Consider the following 22,784-nt stretch of genomic DNA (forward strand, 5'->3'; position numbering starts at 1 on the left):
ACATGACGCTAGCAAATATTTGAAATTACAAGCATTTGGCATTCGAATGTCTATGTAAAAATGACCGGCATCACTAAATAAATGATGGAAATGATCATGGGTTTGTACGGTAAGCATTGAACACATGAAACACACGGTGTGAAGTTGGAGTACTGTATTTAATAACAGATGTTGCACTATTAAATGTCCGCACCATTCAGATGTCACACCGCTGGTTAAAGCCTATTCACCGTCATCTTCCATCTTGACAGTCGGTAACTCAACCTGGTGGCAGTCAATTTTCCCACAGCTTCCAACATAGGGATCTTCGATCCTCCTGAAGACGGCCAGAAACTTTTCTCCAGAGTTCCTTGTCACTTTCTTGCCTTCTTCGGTGCTTTCATAAAGCTTTTCGACGACAACGTCAGTCTTCTGCAAAAATTTGTGAACGGTAAGTGTAACAGGTTTTTTTGCACATCAAAGGCAATAGGAAGTGGTGCAGGATTCTCACGATAAAGAAAGCAAAGAAAACCAAATCCGTTAAGCAGAACAACCATAGTGGTGAAGACGTGAAAGAAGGTCTCAAAATTGCAAAAATCAAGGCTTCCGGATAATCACAGTGTAGTACATTCTCCTCAGCCACAAAGACGTTCAGGGACATATTGCTTTTCAAGTTGATTCTTACGGCCAAATGGCATGTTATGAACATGAAAAACCAATGTTTTGTTTAAATACCCCGTTAAAATTCCAAAGGCAGTGTTTCCATGTACGTCGAGAAAGTAACTGTCTCCACGTGTTTCTTGTAGTAAAAGCCACTTTTCATTGTCTAAACACACAGACGAAAGTGTAACATTGCATGGTAGATTGGAATGTTGATGCTATTCGAAATTCCAGTAATTCAACCTCAGTTATTCAGCCTGTTCACTTAATTTTAAAGCACTGGAAAGTCCTGGTGAGAAACCAGGAAACCTCGTTCAGTTCGATCTGAAAAGCATGCAACCTTGTTTAATTCGATCCCCCACTGACCCCCACCAGCGCCCCTCATGCGCAAAGTGGTTACTAAAAGCTTCAATAGACAACAAATTCAGCAGATGGCGCTATTGCTTCCTTAGGCATCGAACTGTTTTATTTAAATTTATTTTTATCAATTAATGGCTGACACTCCTTCCGCTCGTGAAGCCATCCGTTGCCGCTTGTTTCGTGTCGTGTCACTCTGAGGCAGCTTTTAAACACGTCGGCGCGCTTCGCCTCATGCTAGTTTAATTGCGCTTTAAGAGCAAGAAACAAAAAGGCGCTACAAACAGCTTCAGCCAAAAAAAAAAAGATAAAAAAAAGGATTTGAATTCAATCATTTTCACCATTTGTTAATTTGGCTTTTCCGATAATTCGACCAAATCTTGCGATCCTGCAAGGGTTGAATTAACGATAGTCGACTGTATGTGTCGTGTAACAACAGAACGGTCTAAACGAAATTAGTGTCAATTTGCATGAAAATTAAATTTTCAGATAAATCACAGAAATGTTGCTAATGTATGTTCTAACACAGAATTCTTTGGTGCTGAAAGAAAGGCTCAACATAGCGCGCTAAATCTTGTTTCAGACAACACTAGTACTTGCAGTGGCATCAATAGGAGGTGCGGGGGGTGAAATGGCAAAGAATTATGTGTCAAAGAAGTGAAAAGGTGCCTTTCGCTGAGTGGAGCAGTAGCACTGACTTCAAAAGACAAAAAAAAAAAAGAATGGAAATTTGTAGGAGGGTGCCCTTAACAAAGCTTAAGGACTTAGGATGCTGTAGAATGTGGAGTTAAAGTGAAATAATACATTAGAGACATTGTCCCTGAGAGGCACATAAAATGTTTCGCAGATAAAACCGCGTAGCACTCGTAACTACTGTAGGAAACTTCCCCAGCTGGGCCTACTGCACTAGCGGATAGTGTGAGATTAGCATAAATTTGTTCTTTAATTTCCTTACGAAATCACCATCTGATAGGAAAGAGAGAGGAATGGCAGGGAGGTTAACCATAAGCAAATCTCTAGTTTGTTACCCTGCACATAGACTGGGGAAATAGGGGGTTTAGAAAGAAGGATGAAGGCAAGAAGAGAGAGAGAGAGAGAAAAAAAAAATGAAGTGCTAAAGGCATTCACTGAGCCCTGTAGATCGTAAACAGCACAACAATGCTTTAACAGTCTTCTGATAAGATATAGTCATATATGCGTTGGAGAATTGTCTCTTCCGAAGGTCAGTCTTCAAGCTTGTTGAGCACGACAGCGAGTGCCTCAGCACAGTACAGTGGACACTGGCAGAGAATATGACATGATTTCTTCTTCACCGCAGTGGTCACAGCAGTGGTCACAGCGGTCACAGTGTTGCAACACTGTTATCTCCAGATTATACAAGTCCTCTAAAGTTAATGTATTGGTAAGTTTGATAAAGAATGCTATCTACGCAAATAGTTGCTTGCATAAGTAGTTTGTCTGCTTTGGCATACACAACTTTTGCAAAGAAGTAGAGCCGGCAAATAAAATGTTTTTTTTTATTATTTCACGATTTGGTATACAGTTAAACCTGGATATAACGAAATTGACAAATTCCCGAAAAACTTCGTTATAAAGAGGATTTCGTTATATGCAGGTTCGGCATGAAAATTCGAAAAAGAAACGCTTACCATATTTACTCGATTCTAACGCCCCCTCGATTGTAATGCGCACCCGTTTTCCGTGACCAAAAGAGAGAAAAAAAAATACTTTACAGTACCGCGCACCTCACGCTTTCATACAGAAATACAACTATCACTCAAGATTTACTCCCAATACACTAAAGTTGTGATGAAAAAAAAGGTCCCAGTTCCGTCCGAAAGGCGAAGCATCGATTGTGACAGCAAATTAGCAGACAGCTATACGAAGTAAGGATAGTAGTTTTATTAGCCATATAAACTTGTAAACATTCGCTGTTTAACTAAATTGGTAGACTAATGCCTATGCACACGTACTACAGCACATGGTCGAAGCTACGGGAGGTAGGCTCGAAGTGCGTAGGAGGCGGCCCTATTGAAATGCCGATGGCGATATAGTAGCGCAAGTTTAGGGTTGTACTCGATTCTAATGCGCAGGCAATTTTTGGACCCGTTTTAATCGTAAAAAAAGTGCGCGTTAGATTCGAGTAAATACGTAGAAAGCTGCGGGATCAGATTTGAATGAAGGGAGGGGGAAGGTCACGCCCGCGGGGGCAAGATCGCCGAGTCGAGGGATGCAGGCCCGCCTCGCGCACGCTCGCATGCACGCACACGTGTACTCGCTCTCGCCTCGCAGTCGCCGTGAATTCGAGCGCGCCAAGCGCGCTGCCGCCGCTTCGCATTCAGATTCTGTCGCGGCGGAGAAGGTGCTTCCGGTTGCTGCTCGCGCAAAAATGACAAAATTTGGGGCAAAATCTCTAGGTTGTCGGCGGGGAAAATTCGTTATTTCTAGGGGGTCTCCCGCTGCCACTTCGTTACGTAGAGGTCTCAAATACATCTGCTTCTATGGAGTAATGGCAGGGAATAGAAAAACTTCATTATATCCAGGAATTCATTATATGGAGGTTTGTTATAGGCAGGTTTAACTGTATATGTTTATATCAAAACATGAGTGATCAATTGGAGGTCAACTTCATTTTGTTTGACTGTTCAAGAACATTTCCGTTCGGAGATATTCATCAAATTTGACACTCGGTACATTCATATACAGTGAAACCTTGTTGATACGATCTTCTCGAGATCTGCAAAATAAAGCTATCATCCAAAAATTGTATCATTCAACATATTATCCAACCAAATTGTATTAACAGGAAAAAAAAACGTATTATCCCGAAAAGCATATTACACAGAATCGTATCAACGAGGTTCCACTGTATAGGCGGGAGTGTGGACACACACCCTCCCCCCTTCAACCCCCCAATTGACCTAGCATATTGCGGGGAAATGTCAGCTGAGATAGGATGGTAGCGCAGTTGCTATAAGCTCCACCAGCTTCTAGGCTGGCATGCTACATAATCACCTATGTCATATGGTGGGTTCGTCTTTGTGTCGGGACTTTCACCGCTGAATGTGGAATTAGTATACAGAGTGTTAAACTTGATGTTGAAAACAGTTTCCAACCAATTTTTTTAATTTCTCGCAAAAACGTCCCTATAATCGCGCAGGCCATTTCAAAATAACTTTATTGCTTTTTACAATGCCAGCGGTATGAAAAATTTACTAAATTTTGCCCTGTTCGGTGCTTCACTGATATACCACCTACCTCAAATACCGCGATGGTCAACACCGTAGCGGCGGTGCCCTCGCTCGTCATGTAGCTCGATGTGAGTCACGTGACCTTTGACTGTGCAATGCTGTCAGATTAGGCTGTGATGCATGAATTCAGTTCGGAGCTTTCTGCCTACATGCGAGCTGTCGCCATTCTGCCCAGTAAGCGCAAAAAAACAAACTTCTCAAATGTGTTCGCAGTAGTTGCCAGCATGTCGCCCGCAGACTCAATCTCAGCTTCTGGCCACCAGCCTAGTCCAAGATCTCGCGCCCAATCCCCAAAGCGGTCACCAATCACCAATCACCAAACTGGTCCAAACACATTGGAGGCGACCTTGCCGCGACGACGTGCTGCCAACCACTACGTTGCCTGGCACCAAATTTTTGTCACGGCCGTACGATGCAGTTAGGCCTAAACAGCGGAGCTTGGTCAGTATCCAGCGGCGAAAGTGGCTCATTTGGTGCAGAATTGACCACAACCACAGTAGCGGCTGTACCGCATTCTTAAAGCCGTGAAATCACCTCACCAACAAAAGTGGAGGATAGTTAACAAATCGAATGGCGTAAAAATTGTTCATGGCCACCATGTCTGCGACATTGTGCGCATCATGTTCGAAAAATCGAGCGAGACACCCATACAGTGTCCGAAACTTCGGTACCCGTTTTAGAATAAGCAGTGCAGGGTCTGGCTTGGCGCCAGCACGATCGCTCGCTGTACGATCCAGGTTAATTGAAGAGGCTTGACTTGGTCCACCGCGAAGCTAACGTGGCTGCAGGTCCATGCATGCCATGCTGCTTTTGATGGTGCAGAGAAACGGCGCTTCAGGACTATAGTTCTGTTTTTGAAAGCCCGATCAACCCTTGCCGCACAGGGTGAGTGCAGATTTCTCACATTTTGCTGAAATATAGCAAGATGAAGCAGGCTTTGCCTCTCGGCGCAGTTCGGTGCAATTGGCACAGCGGTAGCATCCCTGGGAACGAGATGAATTTTTCTTTCATTGCAAAGTTTTCTTTCTGAGACACCTGTGCGGATGACAATTTTCCCTTTCATGCTTGTCTTTTGTTGGAACTGGCAACTGATCCAAGTTGGTAAATGACAAAATAAAAGATTGCATGCTTACCAAATCCTCCTCAGACACTCGTTCAAATAGCGGATGCTCTGCTAGGTGAGAAACCATCCAGTCGTGAAGCTCCTTGACATCTGTTATTGTGTACAGGAGACCCTAAGAAGAGGTAGACAGGCAAAAGTCAACATCTTTTCCGTCCTATCTGTTGATAGGAGATGATTAAACTTGTACATCATCATCAGCCTATATTTATGTCCACTGCAGGATGAAGGCCTCTCCCTGCGATCTCCAATTACCCCAGTCTTGCGCTAGCGTATTCCAACTTGCGCCTGTGAATTTCCTAACTTCATCATCCCACCTGGTTTTCTGCCGTCCTCGACTGCGCTTCCCTTCTCTTGGTATCCATTCTGTAGCCCTAATGGTCCACTGGTTATCCATCCTACACATTACATGGCCTGCCCAGCTCCATTTCTTCCGCTTAATGTCAACTAGAATATCATCTATCCCCGTTTGTTCTCTGATCCATACCGCTCTCTTCCTGTCTCTTAAGGTTACTCCTAAGATTTTTCGTTCCATCGCTCTTTGTGTGGTCCTTAACTTGTTCTCGAGCTTCTTTGTTAACCTCCAAGTTTCTGCCCCATATGTTAGCACCGGTAGAATGCAATGATTGTACACTTTTCTTTTCAACGACAGTGGTAAGCTCCCGGTCAGGATTTGGCAATGCCTGCCGTATGCACTCCAACCCAATTTTATTCTTCTGTAAATTTCTTTCTCATGATCAGGGTCCCCTGTGATTAATTGACCTAGACAAACGTATTCTGTACTTGTACAAACTTGTACATAAACAACAGTAAACTTTTAAGTTGAAGAAGCCTGGCACTGCACCGCCAAGTTTGTGAGTGGTCAACCGCCAGGCAGGAACAAAAAACGCTCGCCACATAACTCTAACTCATTCGGCAAATGAACTTACAAATTACGTGTTTCGATGTTTATGAGGGTTTTACAAAAGTCTTACTCACAAATTAGCGGCACATTTTAGAGTGGTGTATATCATACCAATTTTGTCCACTTTAGAAGTATTATAGGTGCAGTTGAAAGAACTCTGATATTGTTTTTCAGTGCTGAGTTAGAGAGTTGTAAACTTGATACAGTTAACTTCCTTTAATTCGACCCTGACGGGACTGACAAAACTGATCGATTTGTCCGGCAGATCGAATTTAACAAAATGCAGAAAGAACGTCAAAACACACCGCCCGATTAATTTGGCAGTATTTGCCCGATTCTAACATGCCCCTGAATCAAACGCACGCCCACTTTCTGTGTGTACAAAGTATAAAACTAACCTAGAGATAACATTAAAGCCCCTAAACAAAGTAGAAATCTAGCGCGCATCGGATTTTTTAGCAATAAAAATGTGCAAAGGTCTAGTATGTGTTTCATAGTGGTGCTCGGTTTCCTAAAGTCAGCTTCGCCGTAATATAGCCATGTTAAGCCGCAAAGTATACGACCGCTGCTAATGCGGTTTTCGGCCCAATTTTCCTTGGGGAAAAAAGCTTGCATTAGAATCGGGTAAATACCCTAATCAGACATTGCGAGCTAATGTTATTGCTTGAAAACCTTCCTAGGGCAGGCCAAAAGCAGGCATTTTCAACGGCAGATTGACGTGTGTTCAACACATTCACTGTTTTCCAAGCTCTGCCAAGGCAGACGCTGCCAGTAAAGGGGCCGCTGTTGGGGTCACCGTAGGGCTCGGGCACATGCATTCTGAGTGGTCATGCTCGAATTAGCCGGCGAACGATGATTTCACGATCAAAATAACGAAACTTTGGGCCCATAAAAATACCCAGGCACCGACCGAGACCTTCGGTCGGGTTCGAGTTAACCGAGAAATCAAACTAACCGAAGTCGAGTTAACGGAAGTCTACTGTAGCTGAGCTTTTCTGAATTTTGAGATTTTCAATAATTTTTCTAAAAGAACTGACGATGTAAATGAAAAATCTGCTTCCTACAGTCATTATATCTCAACTTTTTTTTTTAATGCAATAAACCTGAGCAAAATCAGTGCAGTAGTTGCTGAGAAAACAATTTCTCCATTGTGTTTAGATAGGAGTCAAGTGACACAGTCGAATGACACACCTGAACCCTGAGCACGTAGGCGTATTCAGCCAGCAGTTGCCTGCTGATGATCCTCCACTTGTGTTTCTGCTTCTTGAAGTGAGGGTCAGGAAACAGGAAGAACATCTTCGTGAGCTAGAAAAGAGAAAGAGCACATCCAGTGAGCAATTTCATGCTGAATCTACATACAGAGTGAACTGTCACGAGCCTACAGGAGAAAAATGAAGCCAAGGCTTCATGTCTCATTTCCCAATTTCTAACAAATAAAATAGCAAGAAAGAAAAAAAGCACAATGTGAGAATACTCGCAGGGGTTACTTGTAGAGTAGTATCGTATTTATTGCTGCTAAAGATGACAACATGCCAAAAAAATCAAATCACAATATAATTATGGGGTTTAACCCCCTTTGACTGCCAATCTCGTGAATACTCGTTTTGTCTTTTCAGCGCATTCCCTGCCTCTCAAGAAACAACTCGTGCAAAAATTAACATTGCGCATCGGTTGTACCATCTGTAGGGAAATCGTAAAAACACTTAAATTTTGTAAGTTAAATTTATAAGGTGGTGCAAATGTCTCGGTGCTCTGTTGTTCTGTCTCGGCAGGAGAACCATGGCAAACCAGTGTGGCAGGTCCATCTGCACGTTGACAGACGAAGGTATTTATAAACTGTTGATGAATTGTGCATCAGAAGAAAGTGACGACAAAGAAGCAGCTTCTTTGTAGCACGGAATGACCAATGAACTAGCACGCAAAAAAAGGTTAACGACCTTAAACAACACACATGCTATGAGAGACGCCATAGTGGGAGGTTTCAAAATAATTTCGACCATCCGGGGTTCTTTAATGTTCCCCAAAGCATAAGTACACAGCAGCATCGCCATTGGAGTCTGCTTTCATTAAACCCATGGAACGCCATAGCCACTTCTTCGCTGACATGGGTCAGTGATTGTATGCACTAAGAAAATTAAAGATGTAGTAATCGTCAATTTGTTCAGTCATACAGTTAAATAATCGATGAAGCTGCGATGAGCGATGAGTGTTTTCCTCAAGCTCACAACCTTGATCGGCATGGCAGCGTAAAGAAGGCCAAGGCCTGCATGCCAAGCTGGGTGAGGGCACCCGACAGCCCTCTCTGAGGCCCCGGCAGAGAGAATGCGCTAATCTTCACAAAGTTGGTTGAGACTCCGGCATGGTGTGCACATGATTTCAGAATGTTTTCGAGCAGTGGTGGGTCTCCACTTCTTGACGGCACACATGCCATGACAAAATGATGGTCGCTTTTGGTGGGACGGCCCAAGCAGCAGTAGCTTCAAATAGTAATTTCATGTTAAAATGTGTACTGAGAGCCCTTTCTATGTGTGAGTGTAAGTGCATACATTCGAACCAACTTATGACGATACCAGTTTTAACAATACATCAGATATAACAATGAGCAGGTGATGTGCCATCAACTTGTGCATGTGTTGTGTGGTAAACAATTTACTACAATGCTCCCCCCCCCATGCTGCGTTATCTGTTATAACAATTAAATCTTACTGCTGGACATGTGCGCTATACCTGCTATCTTGCTATACTGACCTTTAAGCCCTTGTAAAATGGTGCATTTCAACAGCAATGGACAGGACAACAAGTTGTGTGAGGTACAAAACAATAATAAATCAAGCGATGCCAACCTACTAGAAGACAACATCTGGAGAGTTTGTGTCCCAAGAGTGAGCTTTTGATATGTGATCCACAAATGTCTAAAACATTTTGTGACTAGTTGGAATAGTAAGTACAGCGCTATGCTTTTGTTTATGTTCTGGTCAACTTACATCTGCAGGAAGTTAATTTTATTTCTGGACATTACAACAATTCGGTATCACCTTAAACACGGTATTCTCGTGCAGAAAGTTTGTTTCGGCCAATGCAATCTTCCCCTACTTTGAACTCTAACTTGCCAAGGAGAGCCATGCAACAACAGACTGTGCTGCCGTTCTCAATGCTGTTGTCAAGCACTGTTCCACTCAATAAAATAATGCCTGACATATTCTGGTTGAATACACTATTGCAAGATGGCACCACCATATGCCACTGCTGTAAACCTTGCTACATGGCCATAATGAGGTAAAAGCATTACGCATATTTTATTCTAATCTTCTGTATACCATAACTCACATACATGCAAACCTGTGAACTTTAAAATTTTAGATATCAAGCAGACAGGGCAGGATGGGTGTTTTGGCAGGTATTTTCAAAAACTTTGCCGCAGCACAGACGCACCAGCAAACTTGGCACAGCAGAAATTGTAAAGCAACATATTGCTTTTAGATCACAATGACTTTTCAGTAGCATTGCTGTTGCCAATATTGCTTGTTTTAGGAACTACAGTAGAACCCTGCTGTTACGTTCTCGGGTGCTGCGTTTTCCCGGCTGTTACGTCGTTTTCGGCCGGTCCCGGCACAGCTCCCATAGAACCCAATGCATTGGTAACCCCGCTGTTACGTCGCAACTGTGGGACCGTTCCCGCATCATACGCTGCAAACTGCCACCCCGCGCCGGCCCGAGCGGCCATTTTGACTTTTGATGTTGCTTTGCTTAGTTGCTTGACGAAGCATTGGCCAGCCCAAAGTGCCGGGGGCGACACTTATGACGTATTTTCGGTTTCCGTCAACAAAAGTATGGCCCTTTAGATCCGTATTTGCTATCTAAAGATGGTGTGTATGACGTGTTGCGGCCCTAAAATTGGGTTTGGCTCATAGATGTTCCGTATAAAGTCCAAGGGCGATAACGCCGTCGCGGCGCGCCGTGTGCTGTATGTGCGAGTGAAAGCGTGCGAGGGGAGCCGACGACCGGGCCTAAATCTCGTGCGCGAAAGAAAGAAAAGCAGCGAGGAAGCGTGCCTTCTTTCGTTGCGCTCGAGGCACCGGCGAGGGAGCGTGGGGGGAGGGATAGCGGGCAGTGTTGTGGCATCAAATGCGTACTGCGCGGTGGCGTGCAGTCGCTCGGGCCGTATCTTAAAAACGATCTATGTTGGGGGCAGAGTCTGCGCAGTGTAGGTACGTCGGCGGCTCGTAGCTTTGTGCGTGCTGTGTGTTCTCGGCGCTCAGTTTGCGTTGAAGCGATAGACAACAACACGAAGGTCCCTTCGCTCGCTTCAGCTGCGGAGCTTAAATTCCGCACGCCAACGTTTGACAGCTCGTGTCCGCGCTCATCGAGTGTGATGTGTTCATGTTTGCCGGTGGGCGCTGACACCATGCTTGTTAATATAGTTAATAAGCGAATGTTTACAAGTTCATACGGACGATAAAACTACTATTACTTTGTATAGCTGCCTACTAATCCGCTATTGCAATCGATACTTCGGCTATCGGGCGAAACTACGAATTTTTTTCACACGTAAGAATTAAAATAATATTGTGTGCCAGTTCAACACTACTCCCATTTCTCAATTTTTCCTGTTTCCCGGTTCTTGCGTTTCCCGGCTCTTACGTTTCTTTTTTTTTTTTTTTTACGGTCCCGTGAAAAACGTATCAACAGGGTTCTACTGTATATAACGAATAAACTTGCTTGAATTAATCCTTCTATGCCTCGGACGAGCTGGGTTCATCCACAGGTTTCTGATAAAAAAACAGCCAAGGAAGAGCTCAGCTTATCGATGGTGCCTTGCATTTTTCTAGCAATGCCATGGATAAGCCTAGTTTTGTCTCAGTGCTTACTCGTGCTAGGGTCCTTCAATACTTTTTTTCTGGTCATGAAACTCCTGCATAACGCGATGGGAGCACTTCAGATAGCGCCTATAGTGGACACACTCCACGGCTGGCACAAGCAAAAGAGCATGGGGGCAGATGCCCCACGGATGTCACAGTAGCTCTGTGCGTACGCCCACTTTTGCGCAAGGGTCGACTGCCATTATTGGTGTGTGAATATTGTCGGCACAATGTGCAAACCGCCACCCTGTTCCTGTACAGCATTAAAAAATTTTAATGTAAACAATATCGAAACAACTACAATGCCTTGTTTCATTTCCAGGTTCACCTGCATTTGTAACAGCCGTCTAATTCATAATTTAAAAGGTACACTTGGGACTACTCCATCATTAAAAACCGGCTGCAGAGTGATTTCATGTCGCACTTTTATGTAATGACATGTAAAAGGCCTGCATTGCTGCTTTTAGCGGCTCGTGTTTAAGTTTTTGCACAGTACATCTCTCTCCGTGTAGTGACAGCATGCTTCTTGATTGCGACAATGCCTAACATTTGTTCTGGGCCTGTGTGCCGGTTAAGTTACGAGGGTACCTAACTAGCCTAACCAGCTGTACTAATTAAAAGGCTAAACTTGCAAATTAGCTAAACAAATGCCATGAATAATAACAAACTAAGCTAACTAAACTCACTAATACTGAACTTATGTAACCTAACAAACCTAAGTGAACTAATTACACAGTTAATAACTAACTTGACCTAACACTAAATTAATAACTAAGCTATCTAATTAAGTAACTAAACTTTCTAATCACTTAACTAACATATTTAACCAAATATAACTACAAATAACTAACTCACCTAACTAACTGAACTAACTACACCTAATTAACTAAACAAACAAATAATTAACAAAACTAATTATTTAGCAAGCTAATAACTAGCTAAACTAACTATCCTAAGTTACTAACTAATCTAATACTACATGAAGTATACTTCTCATATATGGCATCTTGCGATCTCACAAGAAGGTGGCGCAAGTACCATCACAATTTCTTGCTTGCGTGCCCCCCCTCTTTTTTTTTTTTGCAATATGGCACTGCCCCATCTTTTGACACCTCAACTTTCCTGCGGAAAAAAAAAAATATTTTTCACAAAACATGACATCCCATTTGTAAAATCGGCGAATGGACCAGAATTCTTAAACTTTACAAAAACATTTACGAGACTTGGCAAGTGTGCATTAATATTATTATTAGGTTTGCATTCATAAAAAAACAATCACCGAGAGGGGAATGAAAACTAGCTGGCAAATGCCACTAGGGGGGGCACAACGCCTTCCGGCTCTAGAAGAGAAAAGGTAAATAGAAAAAGAATATAGTGAGCGAGGACAGGAGATCGTTTAAGAGAGAGAGACGCATAGTGACTGAGAACCCCACAAGGGGGTGGACAACACACAAATAAAACATGCATGTCCGTGTCTAGGTAGAGACGCCTAGGTCTCACAAATCTGCTACACAAATAAAGTTTATTCCTCCTCCTCCTCCTCCGTGGCGCACTCATTGGGCAGCACTTGATGTCTGGCAAATGGCCAGTAAATTGGCACAAGAATTAGAGCAACATGTTAGGCTATGCTCATACTTTGTGAAACAAGGTATGCATTTGAAATAGCAAAACAGGCTGGGGCCTTACCTGTCCTTTCCTAAAGAAGTTTGGAAGGTGTTTCATGGCATTGGTGCGGATGCAGGCCACGTTTTTGTACTGTCCCGGATGCTGAGCTCTCAAAGCCTTGATTCTGTCCTGCACATAGTCGGACACCTTCACCCTTATCTCCATGCCAACCATGTGCGTGTCAGGGAACATTGGCGACAGGGCGACTGAAAGGATCGCGAAAATGTTGTCAGTTATGAAGAGTGCAAATGGCAATGACAAAAAATATGGGCCATTTAACTATTTTCTGGCCACTGCACTCCAAATAATCCTTGCCTTTCAAAAATTGTTTTGTTCCAAAAAAGGCAAATGCAAGTAACATATTATGCAGAAGAGGGTCCTGAAATCAAAGATTGCACCGGGACCATCCACAGGGATTACAAAAACTAGCAAGCAATCAGCAGCATAAATGGTATTAATGTAGATAACTAAATACCAACCATAATGATCCAAAACTAACATGTACTTCGGATCCCAAAAGGAAGTTTTGGATACGGTCAGTTCTCATCAAAGCCTATTCAGGAGAATGATTACGTTGATCACAAATTGCACTGCTTGTCAAAATATGAGATTCTTGAAATATATATATATATTTTTAATTGCGCACTTGCATCTACTCAACACAGTCAACATTTACGTGCATGTCACCATTGTGCTATACCTGACAATCTCACATTCCAAAATGGAATGAAAATACTTAATGAAGCTGTTACACTATACTTGTTGTCAAGTGGATCAAATACATAGCATTATCAGAGAAATGTTTATGAAAGCACGGTCGTTCATTTCCTCTAGTGATATAATCATCAACCCCAGTCATCAAGTACCACTCTCCAATATGTTAATAAACTCATGAGAGCACTGACCAACACGTCGTTCAACACCATGTCACGGAATGCACCTGTGACAGCAGCAGCAAAATAGGTGCATGCGCGCAGAGCGTTCACGTGTTCAAGCATCGTCTGCTATGGTATTTCAACGAACCAGGCATAGCTTTCTTTAGATGCGAAGCATCTTATGGTCAGGGCTATGTCACTCCTTCCCTCCTCCATCCATCCATCCATCCATCCATCCATCCATCCATCCATCCATCCATCCATCCATCCATCCATCCATCCATCCATCCGCCGTGCGGCGTCCACACCCCTACTGCGCATGCGCATCCTCCTCTCCTTGTCTCATCTCCTCTCCTCTCGGCATTCCTCCTCTCCTCTCCGGATTGTGCAACGAATGGCAACACCTGCGGCTCCGCGCGCGATAATGCGAAGCAGCTTAGGTTAGAGGCGCGACGGTAGGCGCCCCCAGAGGCCCCGGCAAGAGTCACCAACGCCACGCGCGTTCGGTGCGAATGCGGGCAAAACGCCGACGGCGTCGACAACAGTTCTGCGCGTTGCTGGTGCTGCTGCATGTCCAAGTTTATACAGCTGATAAAACTACCTTGAGTCGACCCAATGGCTGCTTCGCATGCTACTCAGGGTTCCCCTACGGGAAGATGGTGTAATTTTTTTGTTTATCAGCACATCCATAATTTGCAGCCACTTATTGTAACCAATGTGTGATCAGAAACGTGTGTATGCATCTCTGTTTGCATTGGAAAGATAAGCAGTAGTGACTTTGTGGAGCCTTAAAGGGGCCTTTAAACACTTTTTGAACTAATCATAGACTGGCCTCAGTATCAAAGGACACCATCTCATGAATCTCATGCTGCAAAAATTTTTCAATCCGACACCCAGCTTCCTTTCTCTTTTCATCTCCACTAGTGCGCTCGAAGCTACACAATGGAGAAGCCAAGAGGGCAAATCACCGGCCAAAAGTTTAGTGTTGCGGCGGCGAAAGGGCTCAATGCAGCACCCCGTGGCGACCGCGGTAGACTACACTACGCAGCACACCGCTGGTATCTCAGAGGCCACACGCAGCAGACGCAGCTATGCACAGTGCAAAGAAGAGATTATTTTTTCTGTCTTTTTCAGACTGCAGCCATACATATTCTTCATTTATTTAACTCAAAATTAGCAATTATGCATTACTGAGAATGCTCTCGCGATCATGAAATCAGCCAAATAGCGATGGTGGGTCAAGCTGCTTTCCATGACGCTGCATGACGACATTGCAGAAGCGAGAGCAAGTGATTTTTTGCTCCCTTTGACAAAAAAATTGTAAATTCCATGCTGCATAGAGTAATATTTGGCTCACATGTTCACAGCAGCCCCTATGACAGATCGGCAACATTTTATTATCATGTTCAAAAAGTGTTTCAGATCTCTTTGAAGTGGTTTGTGGAGCTTAGCATGCGGTGCCTGGAGTATGCTGTGTGTGCATGTGCCTGCAATCGTTACTTTTTGTAGCTGTACTTCGTGACAAAGCACTGACTATCGTGTTGGTTGACGCTCCTGTGAAATTTTTGACATCCCGGAGAACTGAAGCTGCCATTTCACGAAGCTCCACTTCATTTCACTATGCTACACAGTCAGCTACACAACGCACTTTCCCCGCCTCAGACGGAGAACGCTTAGCTGCAGTGCACTTTTACTCATCTACAGCTATTTCTTCAGCTTTGTTGATGCGCTTCAGAAACATGATGACTACGCTACTGCTGTAGAGAGAGAGAGCCTCTCTTCGGGACGGTTACCACAGATAGCTGCACATGTGGACACTGAGCTGTTTCAAATGCAGTGCCTGGCCTTGAGTTTGATGATTGTAGTAACTGCTGCTTTCCTGGGATTTTGTGTGGTTCATGAAAGGGAAAAGGGAGCTACTCCAGGTGTCACTGACTTAAAGCAGCAGTGGCGCCGGCTACGCAGTTACTTTTTGTGCATCTTCTAGGGAACCGCTTCAGGTTCATCCCGATTTTTATTCATGTTTTCTTCATTTGCTTATTCTGGCACTTTCGGATACGAGTGCTAAGAGAGCTTTAAATAAATGGCTGCCGCCATTAGAACAAAGTTGGAAAGCCTCCTCTTCAGACTAGCGAGGGCCCCAGGCATGACACTTACAAGACCACGGCCGGTATAATGTAACTATTCTAATCTGCTTTTATTCCAAATCGGTCATTAGCCTTCCGTAATAGGTATCACGGAGGGCTAATGGCCAATTTGGAATAAAAACATATTGGAATATTTTTACGTTATACCGGCCCACATGTAGCATAGGAACACACATAATACAGTCATATGTTCCTAGCTTTCAGTGCTAAATTCAGTGCACCCCAAGCTCAGGCTACTGCGGTACATTAAATGCAGGAACCATTATAGGTGGAGCAACGGAGGAACACAGAAAATAACGCCATCCATGCACACTAAACTCCTGCTAGATTGATAGTCAATGCCATTTGGACATGGAGTCATCCATCTTTTGGGTCGACAGCTATACGACATGCATCTAAAAGATTTGTAGTGTGTCCACACTGATGAAACAAAACGATTATGCAAGCAAGGAGAAAGAGTCAGAAATGTAGCACCAGCACAAAGAAGAAGAAAAAAAAGAAAGAAAACTAACCAAGAAGGCCCCCGTATCCACACCCGATGTCCGCAAACTCCACCTGCTTGTCTGGCTGGGGAAAGTACTCACCCCAGTCCATGTCATCCGGGCATGGCGGACTGTGCCCATACAAGAAAATTAGAGAGGGACATTATTTTGACAACTCCTGTCCAAGATGCAATCATACAAGGTGGCAGCGACTCTGCTTTATATCCACTAAAAGGCATTGTTAACGACCAGCATCGTATGCACAAATGAAGTACATGAAAGTAATGACAGCCATGACTTATCATACTATATTTGAACATGTTTTTTTTTTTTTTGCTCTGTTTAATCAGGAAGTATACAGAGGAAATGTAAGCAGACCTAGACACTCCTCCCGAGGCAACAGCTTGGTTTACCTCGGAAATGGTTGTGTAAAGTCCAGGAGCCAAATATCGGGTGAAACATATGTTCACTTTGCACCAATCTGCGCAAATCATGCAAGGAACTCACTCACTGGTATTTGCTTCATAGTTCTTATGTTGACAAATAGATCTCGCGAAACTTTTAAGCTCAACACTTGAACAAGTAAAATTACTGGCTTTCAATGTAAATCTGGTAAGTTCCCTTTCCCATTAGCACACAGTGTACCACTGCCCTTTAATTTTGCAGAAATCTTTGCGGCTTCTTATGCCTCGAAGTTTATACCTGCACCTGGTGGTTTGTGTTCATAATTATCAATTATAGTCACTGTCTTTAGTGAGTGCCATTGCTAAGGCACAAAAAAACCTGTCTCTGAGCAGGGCGTTCAGTCGAGCTGTATAAGTGCGACAGTATTGAATTTTGTAGTAACTGGTTTGGCATGCTGTTCAATTAAGAGCAGCGCTGTGCTTGTTTTCATTTTCCTTTCCGAATTTTAACAGCGCCCCATACAGGCTCTATAGCTAGGTTTACCCACCACAATATCTCCATCGACATTCATCTTATACCACAGTCACACGGGGCACCTTTGATCGCGATAGAGTGCGATTTAGACCAAACTTCTCGATTGGGATTGGCTCCCGAGTGACTGGGATACGTATTACCAGAGGAATCTGGTAATACAATTGCAAATTCATGTGAAAATTCAACTTCCTCCAGAACTTATTTTTCCAAGTCAAAGTGAATAACAATTCGTGAGTCGCACTCCAGTGGACGGTGCATGCTAATCTAGAGAGAGAAAAAAAAAAAATTCAGACTGTACTTACGTGGTATCATTAATCATAAACTGCCAAAGTTTTCACCAGTTACGCAAAATGATCAAATTTTTAGCGTTTTTCGGTCATACGGTATAAACTTTACAAAGCGGCCAGTTACGCTAAAACTGCTTGAGAGCCGGACAGCACACAAGTTTATTAATTTTTTTCCTGAACATTTAACACGACGTAAACGACTGCTGTTATTCGTGGAGCGCCCGTTTTGTGCCACTGAAGTCATTTTTACTCTATGAATCGGAAGAGTGCACTTGAGAATAAGCAACATAGAAGAGTGCAAGGTAACAACTCAAGTTTCAGCATCCATAGCGCTGCTCAGTAAGCGGTTAACGAGGCGCTGGACCTGACCTACGCACGTGGAGTGAAATGTCAACAGTGGCCCGTGCACGCGCTCAGCACTAAAGCAATGCACAAAACTAATAAGTGTACTCACTATATGAAACAGTGGTCCGCTATTGGGTTAGAGTGAGCTCTTTGTCGATAGTACCGTTTCTGGGGAAGCTTAGTATCAGCCATGCTCATAGACGAAAAGTGACCAAAACAGGCCGAAAATACAGACAGCTGACAGCTCAGACGGCTCGGACCAATGAAACGTCGCTATTTTCACGGCGATATCATGGCGCTAGTTATTTTCACGGCAATGCTGGTTTCGTCAAGTTTCGCCATGCGTTTTATTATCTTCACGGGTATATAATGAAATAATGCCTTTAATGAAGCCACCCGTGACGTGAAGTGTTTTTCGTAAAGTGCTGGTGGTGCTGGTAATTTCTAAAAGTTGTCGAAACGGCGACTTTTAGACAAACAATCTGCATCACGTTTATTTCTTCGTAGCTTGCGTAAATTACCTAAATTAGCTATTATTCTATATTGGAACGTTCTTTTCTTCTGGCGACAGTAACTAAAGCGCAAGACAACTGTTTCAGCTTTTCCCAGTTCTGTCTTTTTGGCAGTACTGGCAAAGCCGCGTCAACATCGACATCACATTTTACGCAGCGCTAGTTTACGGTATTTACGGTTTCGTTTCTTAGCAGAAGCTGTCGGTGTGCTAGATTTATCGTGTCTACAAGAAGCTCGAAAAATTCGCGTGTCAACGTAGGTAACCATTTCGGTGCGCTGAATTTGCCCAGCAAACGGGAGCGATCTGTCTGTGGTTCGGAAGTGCTCGTGTGCAGAGATCGAACGATGCCCCCACGACGGTTTCGGATGACTACTCCAGCCGAACGCGCCCGCTTGGTAGCAGTCTATTTAGAAACTGGGAAAGTATCAACGGTCAAGACTGTGTATAAGCAAGAATTTCACAGAAGGCCCGTATCGGCAAGCACCATTCTGAAATGGGTAAAGCGATTCGGAGAGTACGGGTGTCTCCAAACGAAGAAGCGTGCTCGAAGGGTCGGTAGGGTGACCCCCAAAGACGAGTTTGCGTACTCTGTAGCCGGCGCTTTCGAAGCTAACCCAAGCCTTTCGCTAAACGAGGCCGGTAAGCTTTTCGGAGTAGATAGGTACGTCATACGCAGGGCTCTCCTGAGGATTGGAGTGTATCCGTGTGAAGGTGTTGTAGGGAACGGTAAGTGTAAAGCAAAGAAGGCAGCCTTACTAGCGTCCGTTGGAACTTTGAAGGCGCCCAAGAAGAAAAAGAACGCAGCGAATGAAGTAGCCATACAAAGAAAGAACAACAGCGACGAAAAGGACTTGTCACCGTGTACCTGTGTGATGTGTTACGACAAAAAGGACGATCAACAGCCAGTTGCGGTCACCACGTCTGAAGGTGCAACGGACCAAGCTTGAAGCCTCCACTGACGGAAGGGGGTCAACAGAGGGTAATGTTCCGTGAACGTCACTTACCCAACCGGTGGTTGAAGGGTGTCGCCTGACTACAAGTGTGCCGTGGACCCAGTCTCCGACAATGAACATTCGTCGGTTTGCTCGCTTATGAAGTAGCAGAAGAAAATTCGGGAGATCAGCATTGTGTTTGTGCACAGCTCAGTGCATAGCTGTCAGTGACTCATCACTCTAACCAGACTTGCTTAGTCTCAGGTCTGGCAAACGTGGTCTAGGTTGTTGCAGATGAAGTGCTGGTGAAGGGCTGGCTGAACGAACTTATGGAGGAAAACTAGCCCCAAAGGACTACAGAAACCCCACCGCTGTGGTACGGAAGCAGCTCAGCCCGCAGAAGGTTGCCTTGATCATTGGTAAGATTATAGTCCTTGCGTACTGTGTTATGCATGCCTTCTGCCTGTTTTGTTAATTTTTGCCTCCTTTGCAGACACCGTGAGGCACTGGGGGTCCATGACGGGTGTTTCCGTGAAGGAAACCATTGACAATGTGTCAACGATACTTTCTCAAAAAATACAAGACGTACGAAGAAGTAAGAAAAATAAGGAAAACTGAAGGTGGAAAAGCTGCGAACTGAAGAAAACGATGTAAATTTGTAAATAAATTGTCATTCACACAAATTGCTATTATTAATTTTCACTGAAGTACACGGGTGGTGGTTATAGAGGGGAACCACTTGGCAAGTGGACCCACTTGGCAGGTGGGACCACTTGAAGTGGGTTATCGAACCGGCACCACTTGCCAAGAGGTCCCACTTGCCAAGAGGTCCCACTTGCTAAGTGGTGCAGGTTCAATAATCCACTTCAAGTGGTTCCACTTGGAGAAAATTGTCGCCTGGGAATACACTTAAGTTGAGAGGCAAGCAGCACCAGTGAGACTGCTGAGCAAGCCTGTTATAAAATTAGTCACCAAAGGGCCAACATACCACAAAACGATTCGGTGAAAGGACCAAGTTGTACATGTACACTTAAGTTGAGAGGCAAGCAGCACCAGTGAGACTGCTGAGCAAGCCTGTTATAAAATTAGTCACCAAAGGGCCAACATACCACAAAACGATTCGGTGAAAGGACCAAGTTGTACATGTGCCCTTCGTAGTAAGGATCGAGTGACCTATAGATGTGTTACGGCAAAAAGGATGATCGACAGCCAGTTGTGGTCACCATGTCTGAAGGTGCAATGGGCCAAGCTTGAAGCCTTTCATGATGCATCTGGCTAAGCCTGCAAATGACAAATGAATAAGTTTTAGCAGAGCAGGCCTTTTCAGGGTGTGTGTGTCCCATCAGTGTGTTTCATGTGTGTATCATATGAGTTGTTTCATGTTTCATTGTTGCACCAAGGGTTTGTTGCTATCTGATTTCACAAAGGCAGGCATCCCAAACTTCATCAGACGTACCCGCCGTGGTTGCTCAGTGGCTATGGTGTTGGGCTGCTGAGCACGAGGTCGCGGGATCGAATCCCGGCCACGGCGGCCGCATATCGATGGGGGCGAAATGCGAAAACACCCGTGTACTTCGATTTAGGTGCACGTTAAAGAACCCCAGGTGGTCCAAATTTCCGGAGTCCCCCACTACGGCGTGCCCCATAATCAGATCGTGGTTTTGGCACGTAAAACCCCATATTTTAATTTAATTTTCAAACTTCATCAAAATTTTCTCTCCTTGTGGAGTGCGACAGACTGACTGCAAACTGGAAAAAAAAAAAAAAAAAGGTTATTTTCCACTGCGCATCCCTCTATGTTACAAAGCAGCACTACTGAATGTGAAATAGAAAGGGTGCAACTTTTATGATAATGGTTTGGGCTTACACTTTTTAAAATAGAAGGGAGGGGGATGGGCAGCTACGCATAGACAGAACCTATCGTAAGAAAAAAATAAATTCAAAAAGAGGAGACCAACAGGGTGTAAAAATGAAAAAACATGCATTGATCACACAGCAGAAGATGCACAGCATTTGGTTATTTAAGAGTGTTAGCCCTCCGCTGTTGAACTATAATTTTAACTGTGTTAGTTGCGCCACTGAAACCAGACTCCTGTAAAAGGGTATGGCCATCTATGTGTGGCAGAGAGAAACCCATGCACTGCAAGACAAGATGGTTCATGCTCTCTCCTTTCAACATGCTCAGCATGCGCGGTAGTGGCATACGTAGTGCCATAGTGCTTCCTACAAATATTACTTGAGGTTGTTTTGGCCCTGGGATTGTTCAGGTACCGTCAAAATGATCGTGCAGTTATAAGCGTGCATGTTGTTCATCGCAACAGGCTAACCTTGGCGTGTTTGACAGCGTCACCACTGTAGCTATAATGCAATGAGGTAGAGACAAGAACTGAGAATTGGATTGACTGATTTTTTTCGTGAACTATCTGCAATTTTGTTGTTGCTGCATTTAACACATGGGCACGCACCCATGAGGGGTGCCAATGGCCAAGGTTCGTAATTGAAGCATTATAAGATTCCTTTCTTCCAGCTAACTTAATGATGTGTATTATCTAGATTTAAAGAATGGAAATTATTAATACTTCAAATAGTTTAAATGTGCTCATGGCAATTTTTGATGAAGCTGGTAGAGTATTAATTAAAAATGCGAAACAGATCATAATAAAATGGTAATAATGAGAAAAAAAAAGTGTTTAGCATGTCAGCCTCCCTGTAGCAATGATTTACTCATGCAAATTCTGACATACCTTTTTTCGGGCATGACCAAAGATGCTCTTGCCAAAAGATGAAGTAGTACTGAAAGAGGAAGGCCAATACACTGTACGGGTAGTTCTAAGTATGTCTATTTTTGGGGATTATAGCTTCAGCAGAGGAGGGGTAAGTGTCGCAGTGATTCTACATCCCCGCATAATGCACAAAGTTTCAATGGTGCGAACTCGCACTTTCTCATGTAAAGCTTTTCTCGCACAAGCGTTCTACAACACTGCACTTCATTCTCATCTTCAGCCACCGCCTAGTTGTGGCCACTACAATGGTTCGTATTGCACGCATTTTAATTGTCTGATCTCCGTGGGTGTGGCTTCTAATATTCTTGTAACATTATTCATTATGCTTTATTTTCCCAAGTTTCAGAGCACTCGTAGTTTTCTAAACACAGCAAGCCAATTATTCTTGTGCACATGCATACTCTTTGCAAATTGGTGCATTTATGGCACAATATTTTGTTGAAAATGATCAATTTGGAAAGTTGCAAAGCCGTTCAAACAAAGCCAGAAGGACGAAGTTGAGGCAAATCTATGTAGTGCCCATCATTCCCATGATGGCGGAAACGCCTTGCTTACAGTTCCCATGGACACTAGAACCAGAGTTCCCTCAAGTAATTTTTGTAGGAACCTCTATGTGTAACACTCTGGCTCAAGATGATGATGGCATGGTGTTTATCCACTTCTAGCGGGCGGATGTAAAGTTTGT

The 22,784-nt window shown here is 43.8% G+C and overlaps 2 protein-coding genes across 2 annotated transcripts in view; both read right to left on the reverse strand.

Annotated features, from left to right (window-relative positions):
• Positions 1-139: 139 nt before the first annotated feature.
• On the reverse strand, positions 140-18,167 carry LOC119433531 (tRNA (guanine-N(7)-)-methyltransferase). Its single transcript, XM_037700773.2, has 6 exons — positions 17,980-18,167; positions 16,330-16,430; positions 12,817-13,001; positions 7,463-7,576; positions 5,381-5,482; positions 140-411 (listed from the first exon to the last, which is right to left on the reverse strand). Exons 1-6 carry the CDS (start codon positions 18,066-18,068, stop codon positions 223-225), a joined length of 780 nt encoding a protein of 259 aa, XP_037556701.1. The 5' UTR covers positions 18,069-18,167; the 3' UTR covers positions 140-222.
• Positions 18,168-20,899: 2,732 nt separating this feature from the next.
• Positions 20,900-22,784, reverse strand: part of LOC119432737 (uncharacterized) — a 94,458-nt gene continuing 92,573 nt past the window's right edge. Inside the window, exon 10 of the mRNA XM_037699894.2 lies at positions 20,900-22,109. The gene's annotated coding sequence lies outside the window, so the exon portion shown is untranslated. The remainder of the gene's footprint in view (positions 22,110-22,784) is intronic.

This window comes from Dermacentor silvarum, chromosome 11, assembly GCF_013339745.2.
Source record: "Dermacentor silvarum isolate Dsil-2018 chromosome 11, BIME_Dsil_1.4, whole genome shotgun sequence".
NCBI classification, from domain to species: Eukaryota; Metazoa; Arthropoda; class Arachnida; order Ixodida; family Ixodidae; genus Dermacentor; species Dermacentor silvarum.